Source organism: Varroa jacobsoni, unplaced genomic scaffold (genome assembly GCF_002532875.2).
Source record: "Varroa jacobsoni isolate VJ856 unplaced genomic scaffold, vjacob_1.0 scaffold_15, whole genome shotgun sequence".
Lineage (NCBI taxonomy): Eukaryota > Metazoa > Arthropoda > Arachnida > Mesostigmata > Varroidae > Varroa > Varroa jacobsoni.
Genome location: NW_019212917.1, coordinates 11,303 through 25,247, shown reverse-complemented (window position 1 = coordinate 25,247; position 13,945 = coordinate 11,303). Strand labels below are relative to the sequence as shown.

The following is a 13,945-nucleotide window of genomic DNA, read 5'->3' as shown; positions in this document are numbered from 1 at the left end:
AGAGCTTTTTTTTTCTATTAGAAAACTAATTAGACTGTTCCTAATTAGAACCAATCATAACACCGTTTTAAACTGCACCAACTAAAATTAATTATCTGATTATGTTTAATAAAGTTACTATTAAGCATTTGCGATATGAAAAACTAATAGCTTATAAGCACGCAGTTGCACACAAATTGGCCATTGGATACAACAACTATGCCCTTCATATTTTATGTCCAGCACTTGGGCTTTTGGGCACTACTCTAGCGGGCTGACTCCTTGCACCACGAATTGAGCCTGTGCCTCGAACTCAAGTTCAGCCTATTACGTGTCCTTAAGTTTAACAGACAAACACGTTACTACTATTCTATAACGGGGACTTCTCGGTCGGGAGCTAGGCTTAATCTAAAATATAAGTAGATAAATGAAATAAACGCGATTATTTTTATTACTGAAAAACGATTAAAAAGCAATAATAATATGAAAATAAATACCGACTGAGGTTAGAAGTCACTTGAAAGGTAGACGCTTGATAATTTCGAAAACCATTTTCAAGAATTGAACCCGTTACTGACGTCCGTACTCTGCGCATAAACAGAAAAATTACCGCCTTCTGAACTAACTGTACGCTGTGACAGTTATACTCTTGAGCTGCAGCATGTACACAACTAAGTTACTAACTAACTGGAAGACCAATCACCTTTCCTAGTAACTAAGGACAAATAACGTTCAGTGTTTAGTATATGAAAATGTATGAACGTACAACACGTATGTCGAAATACCCATAAATAAGATAGGAATAACGCTAAATATATTCATAAGATTAATGAGTGAGTGTTACTGTTTATATGAATAGAAATATCATACGTTTTAAATCAAACATGTCGATGTTTTTCTCACGTGCCAGAAAAATGCTCATGACCTGGCTAGCCTTAGCAATCCTTACATCATCGTTTGCTTGAAAACTTTGTGCACCTATCATCTAAAGTTCACTATTATATTATCCTAACATTAGATACAAATACCCAGCTTATCACGCTGAGATTTGTTGCGAAGTAGGTGCCCTGAAAACAGTGAATGCACCTAATGATTATTTTGGCATTTTTTTTTATACGATATGGCTCATTAAAAGACCACTAAATGCAAAACGTTGGACAGACATGGACGAGGATTTTGTCAATTTATGGTATCGCCCGCCGGAGATCTTATTCCACACTTCATATGCCACCGTTTCGAATTGACCGGGCTTTTTATCATCGAGCTGAGCGAGAAAAAAAACTGATTCGACGCAACGGATAAAATAAAGTTACTCAAGAACTGTCGATTTTGTTAATTGTTGAAAAAACTACGCAAGCAACTTAGTCGGTCCGTAGCCTCCTGTTATCCTCGATGAATGCCCAGTATTTCCAGCCGTCCTACGTACGATATTCGTTCCTTCTCACAAAACTATCTGTTGGAGTCAGCTTTGCGGTTCACTTAGCGATGACTAAAAATCGGTTGTTCTTTACCTTTACTCCACCTATACTTTATCTTTCGTTAAGCGTCGTTCAAACCATTAGTCCGCATACAGATGGTCTACAATCGATTACGTTTCGCCCCTTACCGCAAATTACGTATAAGCCGAGCGATACCTGCACTAGTTCTCCAGGGGAAATTTATAGCAATAAGTGTTATTTCAACAACTGCTGCTAATAACCACACTGAGGGATGAAATGTTTGTTTCTATATGCCGTCAAGCCTTCACTATAGAATGTGAGAAATCGATATAGAGGTGTTCAAAGGTCTTCAATGTGTGCGCTGTCACACGTTGAAAGTGTTTGTCGTAGGATTTTTGAAGAGATTACCACTCGTGCGACAATAGTTCTCGAGCGGTTGGTAGCCGATCCGTGTGTGCGTGTTATGAGACAAACGAAAGTTTAATGCCATAATGGTTTGGCAAGTTTCTATTAAATTGTCATCTATCTACCCCACTACAGCCCTAATACATAGAGAGCTCTAAAACGACGCGGACAGGGGAAATGTCAGCACAAGTGCTACATGCATGGGTAATTTGTCAAGCTTGCCTTTACTATGATCTCTTGCCACTGAACAGAATTCTAAATTTCACATCAGCGGTGGGTTGACTGAAATACTGCCAAGAATCATTTCTTAATCAAGTGTCAAGCTTCGCTAGAGGGAACGGATAAACGATATGTTTATATACTATTAGGGATTATGAGAGATCTTTGCTTATGTCGTTAAATAGTTAAAGATCGCGCGACTTTCGGCGTTTACATCTACGGCAACGAATGCCGTACCTGATCAAGTTTTGCATTTACCTATCCGAGAAAAGATTCACGATGCTACTTACCCAATGAAGGTTGGCTCAATTTACGACCAGCAGGCACATTACAGACAAAAGTTTACGATTCTTGCTGAAAGCCATCACTGCGAGGACAGTTGCGGACGAATATGAGGTTGTTCTTTCGATGTTCCACGTATTTCCAGCCCCTTCCCTACGCTAATCTAAATACTCTGAAACGTTAATTTAGGCATGCACTATAAATGGGCTACTGTAGAAGACGCCGTTTCTTCCTACCGCAGGCGAACTTCACTAGTTTGAATTAATTAATCAACTAATTGGAACATCTGATAAAAATGCCTGACTAATAGGTTCAATGTATTCGAAAGACTATTATTCGAAAGGAGTTAAATGGTCTCACGATAAGAGGATCATTAAGCTAGTTCAAACATTCACTCCAAACCAGCCTGGACAATCGGCTATTTACTAGTCCCGCAGAAGTTAACTAAGCGCATAGTTACTGCGAAACTTAGTGCTCTGTGATCAGTGCCCGTGAAGCCGCCTAGACTTCAGACATAGTTTCTATAACGTGAACCGTTTACAACTTCATAAATCGATTTCTATAACTGTCGTTAATTAGTATGAGATATGGGCTTTCTTTTAGAGATCTCAAAGTCGAGTTAAGTAAGCGGGGTAGGCATCCAGAATTTGCGACGTTCTCTCATGTTGTCGCACACAGTGCTGAAACCTCCCAACGTCTATTGCCTACAGAACATTGAGTATTGTTTCTACGGGAGACGGAAGATTTGCATCTTTGAAGTACGCGTAACGCTCGGATTACGTCGGCGTACAGCTTTACATCTAGAATGGCCGAAATTGCTTGCATGTCTGCCTAGCTACGCTCCAGACGAAATTTCTATTGCCAAACTCGATCACATGTAAGTATCTCGGAGAAACATAAGTAAAATGGCTCTGTGATAAACATAGAACTTCAATTAGAAGTCCACATAATATTATACAGTAAAACTTTTAGTTCCTGTTAGCATTGTTAGATAAAAACCGCCATAGCGAGACATCGTCATTTGCAAATCTTTTGTTGTGTCTAATTGTTAGTGCCTCAATCAGTCCATCATTGTTTTTTATCATGATTTTTAAATATTATGAGAAATTTACGATAAGCTATTCATGACTTACATGCGCGAATGTAAGTCCTCGAGTATAATTCTAATCCTAAATAATAGTCCTCATTTTTGTTTTTTTCGAATTTTTTTATATATTTTAATGGTACTTGAGGCATACATTATATCTTGTATAATCCAGCCGGCTGTTGGGGGTTATTACAAACGTCGTTCTGTTAGCTAAATTCATTGCAGAGTATACGCGAGAAACGGCCTACGAGACACCCAGTTCTATAGCAGCGAACGGTTCCCATAGAACCATAGTTTAGATCAAAGTACCATAAAGCGTGCAATTTTCAATAGTGACGATCTGATCATTTCGGACGAAAATTCCATTTTTGATTTCCTCATCGCCGGACTTCATCGCAGCATGAGCCAAAAAGCCAACACGTGGACGCGGTCGGTCTTGAAAAGCCGATACGATTCCCGCTCTGAAGTTCACAGTGGAGCATCTTAAAGATACGTTAGGTCCATTTAAAAATTTGACGGGCCCGAGAGCAGAAGGTGAAATCAGGCTCAACCTGTTTCCAAGATTTCCTATGCACTAAACGTGTGGCTGCCTAATCCGAGTCAGGGAAAGAAAATAACTGAGGTCGCATACATTGTATTCGAATTCTGTCTTTGTTTCGGATTGCAATCATGAAGCCTAAAGTCTTTGTGTACATACGTTATGGCGTGTCCATATTAAAGGTCCTTGCCGTGAAATTAGTTTTTTTTAAATCGAACCGCGGTTTATTCGATACAGTAGATAGTCCTTTTTAAAAGCCAATAATTTTCGTACTGAATGAACAAACTCGTAACTCACCTCCTCAAGGAAAACGACAATTATTTAATGTTTGAGCAATACTGAAACGTTATAACATTACTCCCTTCATGACCAAGCATCTGCGTCACTCTGACGGATTTTCCTCGGGAATGCCTTGCTAAGCTCAATGAATTCAGGGCTGTAAAGGATCTATTAAAAAAGGTGGGACGATTTCGTACGATGCCAGCTACATACGTTACTGGCCCCAAATCTAACGTTGGGTTGCTTGTAGATCTTCTTTCCGTGCAGAAAGCAATTTTTAAACACATTTAAAATATCCGTATGTACGAGCATGTGTATGTATAATGCAAAGGGCTAGGTGTTTTGCTGCCTCCCGAATTGTTTTAACCATTCAATAGGTATCGGCAAAAATTATACTGATCATAACAAAAAAGAAGCTTCTAAAAAGTTTTAATGATAAACGTAGTCAGTTCTGCACAGGTGTTTTTTTTTTCAGCCTTGTCAACATGCTATCCAGCAGGTGGCCACTTGAACTCAAAATTCAGTTCATCTTAGATTGAGAGGAATCGCACACATCGCTTACTGCCAGAATAGGCTATCTCAAGGGCACTGAGCACGGAAGCAAAAAAAAAAAAATAAAAACGATGCTTAGACAAATGTAAAAGAGACCTATTAACTGTTCCGAGTATGGTTTTATTAAATAACAGAATAACGTTGCAAAGAACAGTATCTCCGCACCTTGTTACTACCTCAGTCTCAAGCCGCCGTCATCGATGGCCGCTAGACCTGAAAACAGAGGCCCTATTTAACTGGAGATTTCACTAAGTTTTTCATTTCTCTTGAAAGTAATTCCTCCGATATATTTGACCACGAATTTTCCTTTGACACCTGCAACGAAGACACGTCTTTATTCAACAAATCGTGGCGCTAGATTCACTAAAAGATTATCGGTCACTGTGACAGCAGATTCTCAGGTAGAACTTCGATTGGCGGAAATGTTGCCCCGTCATTTCCATTTCTAAATTACGACAATAACGCAGTGAAAGCGGCAAACACAGAGATATATTATTATTTCTCTTACTAAATTTACTCCACCTGCCCGCTTAAGGGGGTAGGGCATTTGACAAAGATCCTTTTGTCCATCAGCCAAAACGATAGTGCGTGTGTGTGTGTGTGTGCGTGCGGCGCGTGCATGACGACCTGTGCGCATGCGCTGGGCTGAGGACAGTAATTATGAGCGTAGAAAATACCAGAACTGACGTCCTGGTACCAAATCCCAGAACAGTACGGAAATCTCGAAAAGGCACGATTCGAAGCAGGGAAAGTTATGATGAATCGCAGGTGAAATGTGGCAAGCAGAAGTACGTTTCCCGCGCAGAAACCCACACAGCGACCAGTAAGTTGACTCGAAGCACTTCTTGGAAGGGTACTATGGAAAAAAGACTAATATGAAGGATCGCTGAAGACATAATTCTAGAGGTGTTGGCTATGTGTGAAGTTAGGTTCGTAAAGAATGGAGCACGTGTGTTATGAGTTCTATTTCTCGCAAGGAGTGACTAGTATAGTAACACTCCATTAGTTCAGATGCAGCGTCTTGCTGTTGATGCGGCCTAAGGCAGTATGTAATTTTTATCCTCATTGTAATTATGTTCCCATTACATGAACCACTACACGAACATCCTTTCATATTGCACAGATGTTCTAACTCGGTTTCTAATTAAAGATGTGTTTCCTACGTTTGTGAATATTGCGTACGCCCGTATTTCATATTCGAGGAGCTTGATCTTTACGATTCTCCATAAAATTGTTTACATAACAGCATTAGTAATCGCCTATGCTATATATCGTTGCTATTATATATTACATTATATATATATTTACTACATATGGAAAAATAGCTGATAGGTGAGTCATCACTGGCAACTGTGCATACGAGCTCGTGTCTGCATTTTAACACCAGGGTAAAACAAATATGATATAAAAATCGTACGAGACTCAAGTTGGTGGCTCATCTGGCTGTACTGTTAGAAGTACGTTCACTTTCTAAGTCTCAACGTTACTTCGATTTTCGCTGCATAAATAGGACCCAAAGTGGCGCGGTAGTGCGGGAAAAAACAATTACGTCATGTAAAAGTTCTCTGAACCGCTAGTCTTCCCTTTCTTTAATCGTTATTCACGTATTTCATTATGCAGTTATAAGGAATTATAGCAGGGACTTTTGGAAAAATTAGGAGAAGAATCGATTGATAAAAAAAAGCCTTCTTTTATGAATTTTGCATGCACTTCGTGAAGTAGTGTTATATATATTCGAATCGGTGAGGGGAACAATCTGGATATATTCTTTTCTCAAGACTCATCTTGAAAAGTAAGACTGGTAAATATAAGCATTGCTGTAGCGCTAAAGAACCCAAACATTGACCTGTTTTTAATGTCGGGATTTCAGCCCTTACGCAACACATTAATGAAAATTACCCTGCAGGAAAGCTAAGTAGCTATATGAACTGAAAAGACCTGCTTTGTCCGCTTCTAGGCCATGTGACATTTTCCCTTTTGCAATCCCAACAGTGAACAAGCCTATGAATAATTTTCGTGCAATTTGCTTGCAGAGTACAAACAAAATAGCTAAATAAAAAATTATTCCGTTTCAAGTTAAGCGAAAAATAATGCTCTCAAAAATCCTGTAACTACTTTTTATCTAAATTTTTATATGTAAAGCCGATAAACTGTAATCACCTTTATTAAGCACTCGTTATGTAACTTCTGTATTATTCTATAAAAAAGATCTTGTTACAAAAAGAAAAAAAAGAATCTTTCACTTTTCGGTGCTCCAGAGGCTAAAACAGAACAGCCGGCGGAGCCTCAAATCGAAGACGAGCCCATTTTAATTCCGGAGGTAGGTACCGTTGTTCCGGACTCGTTCTGGATGAACCCATTATGCAAAAAAGCTGTGGTCTTCAAGGTCTGCCACATCATCCAGATCGGTGAGGCAATCGGACAGGGGTCTTTTGGCACCGTGTTCAAGATCAGCATCGGAGTGAGTAAGATAAATTTATTGCTTAGGTTTGTTTCCTCCTACATGCAGGCGAACGCGTACATTCACTAGTTGGGCTTTTTTATTACTGCGTGCAATTTCTGGATACGTCTTTTCCTGACCCGTTAAAAAAGTCATTTTAGCTGCTTCGATGATTTACGGTGGAATTCCTAGCCACTGAATTGTCCACTCAAAAACGATTAGGATTATTGCGTCAAAGCGTACGTAAACTGACGAGATTATGTAGGAATTACATTGCCTCTGCGTTGTACTTGTTTAAAGGCGTAAAAATATTAGAGGAGCGATAGCGGCTAAACGGATAAGTCCTTCAGACGAACGGCAGTAATATTAATATCTATAGAATCTTCCCAAAATGTTACGTCGGTGTATGGCGTTCAAAGGAATAACGTCGCTTTTGTCACAGATACAAATTTGTTTGTCACAAGCTTAAAAGTTCTTCTTGCGAGACACGGCTATACAAGTCTGATTTTTTGGTATAGCGATACTTATTTTATCAAAATCTTAACGAAGCATAGGTTTTTCGCAGAATTGTAGTATATCCATCCTCCATTTTCAAGTAGATACGATTTTTCGGCATGATCGGTGCGAAAAGGTGTCAGCGTTTCAACTCAGCCATTAGAAATAATTTTGCAATTTTACTGTTGACCAAGAGATGTTTTCGTTTGATATCTGCTGCTGCTATGGTTATCCCCGAAAATGATAAGTACTGAATTGTGTATTTACTAACGGCTACTAATTCGCAAGTATTCTAGAGGGAAACGGCGGCGCTGAAATGTGTCCAGAAATCAACAGCGACACAGGATCAACAGCGGGAACTGAGCAAAGTTAAATGCGAATTCAGCGTTTGGCGGGCAGTATCCGAGCATCCAAATGTAGTTAGCCTGATCGGTTTCCTGCAAACGGACCGCAACTGGTGTTTCGTTATGGAGTTCGCGCCTTTGGGAAGCCTTAGCCACTACCTAAAGGATACCGGTTTGTCAGCCACAGCCAAATAGACCGACTGGAATAGTAAAAGTCTGGTTAGCCAGTTTCCGCCCGCGTGTAAACTATTGTCGACACTCGGGTCACGATAAGATACCATTGAATGCTTGTTTGGTCGCCAGACAGTAGCGATTAGCGAAAATTAGAGGCGCGCAAGTCGGTTTACTGATTTTTTTTCTATTATTATTATTATTATTATTATTATATTAAACCGTCTAAACCATACACCCTGAGTGTAATCTGCATTGGATTAAAGGCTTTGTACTTTTATAGCTTACATTGTTTTTCTATTATTTGGCAATCTACAAGCAGCTCACTCACGCAAGCCAAATTGGATCGCGTAGTAGCTACGACACTTGCTGTTCCATGTGTCATCATATGATAGACTGTTTGCTTATTAGGTTTGAACCTTTTGAGCTTAGGAAGGATTAACAGCCTAACCAGGAGGATCCGAATTCATTCGCAACGATTTCTTTCTCGTCTAGAGGCGTCACAGAGACATCGGCTAGCTGGATCTGAGCACGCAACCCCCTGAGTTTATCAGATATATGGCTTATCGTGCAATGGGACTGACTATCTTTAAATTAATCTTTAAATTAACAAACATAGATTGTTTGTTGCCCTAAACACGTTATCTGTACACTTGGTACAGTACCCATGATCAAAAACAAGCTATCATAGCAATAAATTAATCGCTATTATATTACAGGGGGGCCCCTTGAAATCGATCAGTCAAGACGACTGGCTGCCCAGTTAGCTCACGCAATTCACTGTGTGCACGAAATGGGTTTCCTACATCGTGACGTGAGCTGCTCGAACATTCTATTGGTCAAGTCCACAACACACCCAAAGATGCTTGACGCTAAATTGACCGATTTCGGCCTCAGTATAAAAGGTCAAACGTCTTCGAGCCGGTGCGGATCACTGGCGTACATGTCACCCGAAGTTCTAGAACGATCGCCTTATGCAACGGATGCGGATTGGTGGTCATATGGAATCGTTGTCTACTGCATGTTCGTTGGAAGGACACCGTTATCTGTGTATGCTAAGAAGAAACACATCGAGCTGAGCTCACTCTCAAGAGAGATGAGGTCAGATGATTCGCACTACCCACATTTTATTTGACAACATTCGTCCTTTTATTTCTACCCGACTTGCAGTCGACGGCCGATGTACTAGCGTATTCAGTGATTAAGTTGTGCTTCAGAATTAAGCTTCGAAGTGCAATAGTATCATCGTACGTGGTCTTGCGTAACTACGGTTACTTCGAGGTGCACATCCAGTTTCGTTGTTGGGTATCGCTTTAGGCATCGAATCCGCTTTTTTAGGAAGTTAAAAGCCGGTACATTACGCAAGGCTGATTTCAACGTTTAGGTTTTCCACTATCGGCATTCATCCAGTGAGCACTGGACGCCGTTTGCTTGAGGTTTCGTTCGGCAACGACTGTAATATTATTCTAAAGCAAAGCTTACAGGATTAACTTGTGATTTACGCGTTCAGTAGTACAATATATAAAGAAGTGCTCTATGTTAAAACATCTTCATTATTCTTCAGGTACGAGCTGGCTAAAAATGTCACAATTCACATTACCCGTCAGCTAAACGCGGAACAGCGAGCATTTCTCATCGATATCCTGCGTGACAATCCTGTCGAACGCTTGGGAGTGTGGCGATTTTCGCACTCTGATGGACGTGTGAGCGATACGTTGGAGCCGTTTCGCCGGCACAAGTTCCTGGCCGGCTTTGACTGGGCAAACCTTGACGCTGTCGGGACTAAGTTGAAACAGCAACAACGCCAAGGTCGCAGCGGGCCCCTAGATTCGAAGGAGGACCTGCAGTTGCCATCGCTCGAGGAACGGCTTCAATCGGCGGCATGTTCGCCCAAGCTGAAATTTCCACATGACCGTAGTCTATCCGATTAGCATGAACACATTACGGTAGAAGAAGAGAAACCGCTATACAGCCATAACAGCGAAATATCTTAATTAGTTTGGTAGTAGATGAGCACAAACAACGACGACAAGCTGTGGTGATCAGTATGTTAAGATGGATCTCTTCAACGAGTCACGATTGAGTGCTTCAACTTTTGCTGTTGTCCTTACGTAGAACGGAAATAGGTCTAAATATGTGATATTTGACGCCATAGTAGAGAAACCCAGACCGCTGGGAAGGTGGGAGGACTAAAATGATAAATCTGGATTGATGCCATAACCTACATTCGGTATAGCCTTGCTTGCGACTAGACGATCCGATATCTCGTAGGTTTCGATGAGGGCTGTTGCTTGGGAGCTGGCAGTTCAAAACTAAAGATACTGTTAAAACGGTAGCAGGTTGGAAAAACAAATAATTGTGTCACTCATATGAGGCACTGACAATTTTAAGTTCAGGTTACAAAATTCGAGATTTTCCGGAGCTTAAGTTAGCTTGTGTAACTTTTATGTAATATTTGGCAGGTAATGGATGCTGAACTAACGACGAAAAGCTTAAGCAGGATTATAAAAAATCAGTGACGAAATAACGAGCTATGCAACAATGTATAGTAATACATCGGGCGCTTGCGGTCAGTTCCTTAGTATTTAATACTGAATACCGTCGAACGGTTTAAGCATCGTTTATGAAACATATCATATTCTTCGACATTACATGCTAATATAAGGCACCTACTGATGATCTTTTTCGGACAATAATTTCGCTCCTAGAACTTCCAGCTAAAAAACAGTCAATCTGAATTTTTCAACCATATGATAGTGTGTACCTACACAATCGTTAGCGGTCGGAGCGTATCTCGGTAGAGTTCTTAAACACGTATCGAAATGCTTTTAAGCAGCATCCGCACGTCGCCATACTTGGTGATAAACCTACGATTCGAGGTAAATTCAAAATCTATTTCTATATTCTATCACTGCGGGGGGGGGGGGGGGGGAGGAGAGGGGGAGGAGGGGGAGGGGGACCACCCTTGATATATGTTATATGACAGGTGTAATTAAATAAACATGTACTGTGTCCGCAAAAACTTTCTGTGAGACACAGAACGTACTAAAGACAGTCCGTTCCGTCAGTGGAAGCTTGGTCACGAACCTACAATACATAGCCAAGCTAAGTGTAGCTTGAGGTTATTTGGTTGTCTTTCTGATATTAAGTTCGAACCAAGAGTCGGGAACCATGAAGTTGGTTGGTGAATTAAATGGCGCCATATAGAAAAACGGAAAAATTAAATATCGTGTATTGTACGCATTAGCCGCATTATGGCCGGCAGTTAGACGCACACATAGCTAAAGTAAGTTGTGGCGTAGGTTCGAATCCTGGCATGTATGACAGATCTTTTTCGTGCTGGCAGAAGTCAGTCGTCTAGTAGAATGGTTAACGACGATAGCGGACCTAAAGTTCGAAGTATGAAGGAATCAATTTCTTATCGGTGTATCAATATTTATTTCGTATACTTAAACGAACTAATTTGCTTACAAAAGTTATCTAATTATTATTAAGTTACCTAACAATTATAATATGTAGTGTTTCTCAAGATCCGTGATAACGTCCGAAAATTAGCCTTCATATTGGCTAATTTTATTGATTGAAGATAAAAATTTAAACTTTTAAACCTTTAAAATATCAATACCAAACACCTCTCCAGGATATTCTGTTCTATACCCTGCTCCATAGTGGAATTGCAAGAGTAGGCAAAGTTCGAAGAACTTATCTAGCAGGGGGCGTGGTCAGGACGAAGCACATGCTTTTATTGTTGTTGTTGTTCGGGCGTATGTCTATGCACGCTGCGTCGCCCTGCGACAGCGCAAGATTTTAAATGTCATCCAAAGCCGCGATATTGTACGTCAAGTAAATTAACATCGAAATTAAAAATCCATATGAAAATAATACTACTCTTTTCGTTGAGTGAGCTCACTCAGCCGCCAGATTTTTTCACACGTGAAACATTTGGATTCTAACCTTGGCACAGACACTTCGGCGACAGTGGACATACTCAGACATGATCAGAGTTTTATGTACGGCTCTATATAATCGCTTTAAAACCGACTTTCAGTTCGGACAGGTTCCATATCCGCTGTAAACAGAAGCAGTTAGTCCGGCATCATTATGCGTTCGAAAGAGGTTTGAAATCCAGATCAGCTCTGTATCCGTATGTTAAGTAGGCAAACGCGTCACCGTCACAACATCACAGGAACGGGATCGTTATATAGACTCAACACGACTACGATAAAAGAAAAAAACAGCTTTATAAACAGTCAAGGCGTTCATATTCATTTTAGGATTTCATCATGCGGACCACGTAAATATGGTCACGTGGTCCGTACCACACGAAACCAGGTTTATGTTTTGGTCCACGTGACGCGTGTCCGGCTCGGTTAAATCTGATAAGGTTAGCCAGGCAGTAAATCAGCATAAAAGTTAACAGCTTGAGCTCCGAAGGTGACATAATGTGTGATTATATTCTATTTCTATATATTTCAGTTGTTCTTTGACAGACAGTATGGCCATTTCGTTAATGAACCACTGGCTTGTGCAGCTTTTTTCAAAGCAAATGTCTATTCGGATCAACGACACGAGAGTTTGCGGGAATTTTTTGAGGTCTGTGAGTGGAATCAATTTCCGGCCCTCCAGCTGTTCAGTTGGCCATACCGTAAACATTTCGCTTTTCTGCAAAGTCGCCTCAGTCACCGGGCCAGTAACCGCAAGCTGTACTAGTGCTAGAACGACCCACCGGTAATCTCTATGATCATTGAGATATAGGGTTATGAGCTCCTTTATTGCCCGATGAAGTGGGACTGTCGCAAAAATCCACCTATCTATCTTGTTTTTCTTTGGTGCCGACAAAATATTTGACATGTTTTGTCTAATTACTATCAAGCAACTCTGCTATATTTTGCTTTCAAGCTACCACCGATACATTTATTAAGCTGATGTCATTTGGTACTTAAGTTTCTAACGATTAAGCGATTCATGGTAAATATCTCTGATTGCTTTTATACCCAAAAATTAATATTGCTACCATGTTTCTCGTGGATTCATCCGAAAAAACACACTTTAATGCATCAAACGTACAGAATTTCCTATACGATATATAAGAAAGATAGGCTTTTTTTTTAGGGGCAAGAGCGATTTCGCAGCCAAGTATATAAGCCGTGCTGTCAAATTCACGGCTACCGTTTTTTTGCCGAAATGTCAGGTTTTAACTAGAAACCAGTTTGTACTTGTTGATTGATTTTAATCATTGAGTAGTCCTATCAACTTTGATATCCGCTTTTAATTTACTCTAAATATAAGCAATGCACACAGAACATCCGATCTTCAGCATAAGTGACTTCAGAGTCTCTTAACACCCTATATATCACCCGATCAAGCATGAAGGCACGAGTTATCTCTTCCGTTAGCGGAAATCGAAAGCTGTTTGCCGTACTGACACCAAATTTGTCAGGTAAATTTTTTGTGAAAGATAGAGTTCGGAGAGCGCTTATTATTGGAAAGCACATATTACGATATAAAGATCTCGGTGTTCGGAAGCAGCACGTATTTTGCCATGCGCTGATCTATATCGTACGTACTATCTAGCTATAATATATATCAGCAGGGAAAATGTTTGCTTATCCTTCAGATCAGAGACAACGAGCGCTTTAGATGATCAAAGTTGACGAAAATTAATAATGGAAAAGAATCTAGTAAGAAATAGATGATAAAAACGTACAAAAAAAA

At 40.3% G+C, this 13,945-nt stretch overlaps 1 protein-coding gene across 1 annotated transcript; it reads left to right on the top strand.

The window, feature by feature from the left end:
- The first annotated feature begins 4,985 nt into the window (after positions 1-4,985).
- On the top strand, positions 4,986-10,452 carry LOC111268091 (atypical protein kinase C). Its single transcript, XM_022846861.2, has 5 exons — positions 4,986-5,603; positions 7,039-7,241; positions 8,012-8,231; positions 8,950-9,331; positions 9,795-10,452. The coding sequence occupies exons 1-5, from the start codon at positions 5,441-5,443 to the stop codon at positions 10,159-10,161; spliced, it is 1,335 nt and encodes a 444-aa protein (XP_022702596.1). The 5' UTR covers positions 4,986-5,440; the 3' UTR covers positions 10,162-10,452.
- The last annotated feature ends 3,493 nt before the right edge of the window (positions 10,453-13,945 follow it).

What these genes read in the sequence shown, in the direction of transcription:
- LOC111268091 (XM_022846861.2), top strand. Translation starts at nt 5,441, where the DNA reads ATGAGCGTAGAAAATACCAGAACTGACGTCCTGGTACCAAATCCCAGA. An exon ending in TGTTCAAGATCAGCATCGGA is followed by an intron (nt 7,242 to 8,011) that starts GTGAGTAAGATA and finishes CAAGTATTCTAG; the next exon opens with AGGGAAACGGCGGCGCTGAA. An exon ending in CCACTACCTAAAGGATACCG is followed by an intron (nt 8,232 to 8,949) that starts GTTTGTCAGCCA and finishes ATTATATTACAG; the next exon opens with GGGGGCCCCTTGAAATCGAT.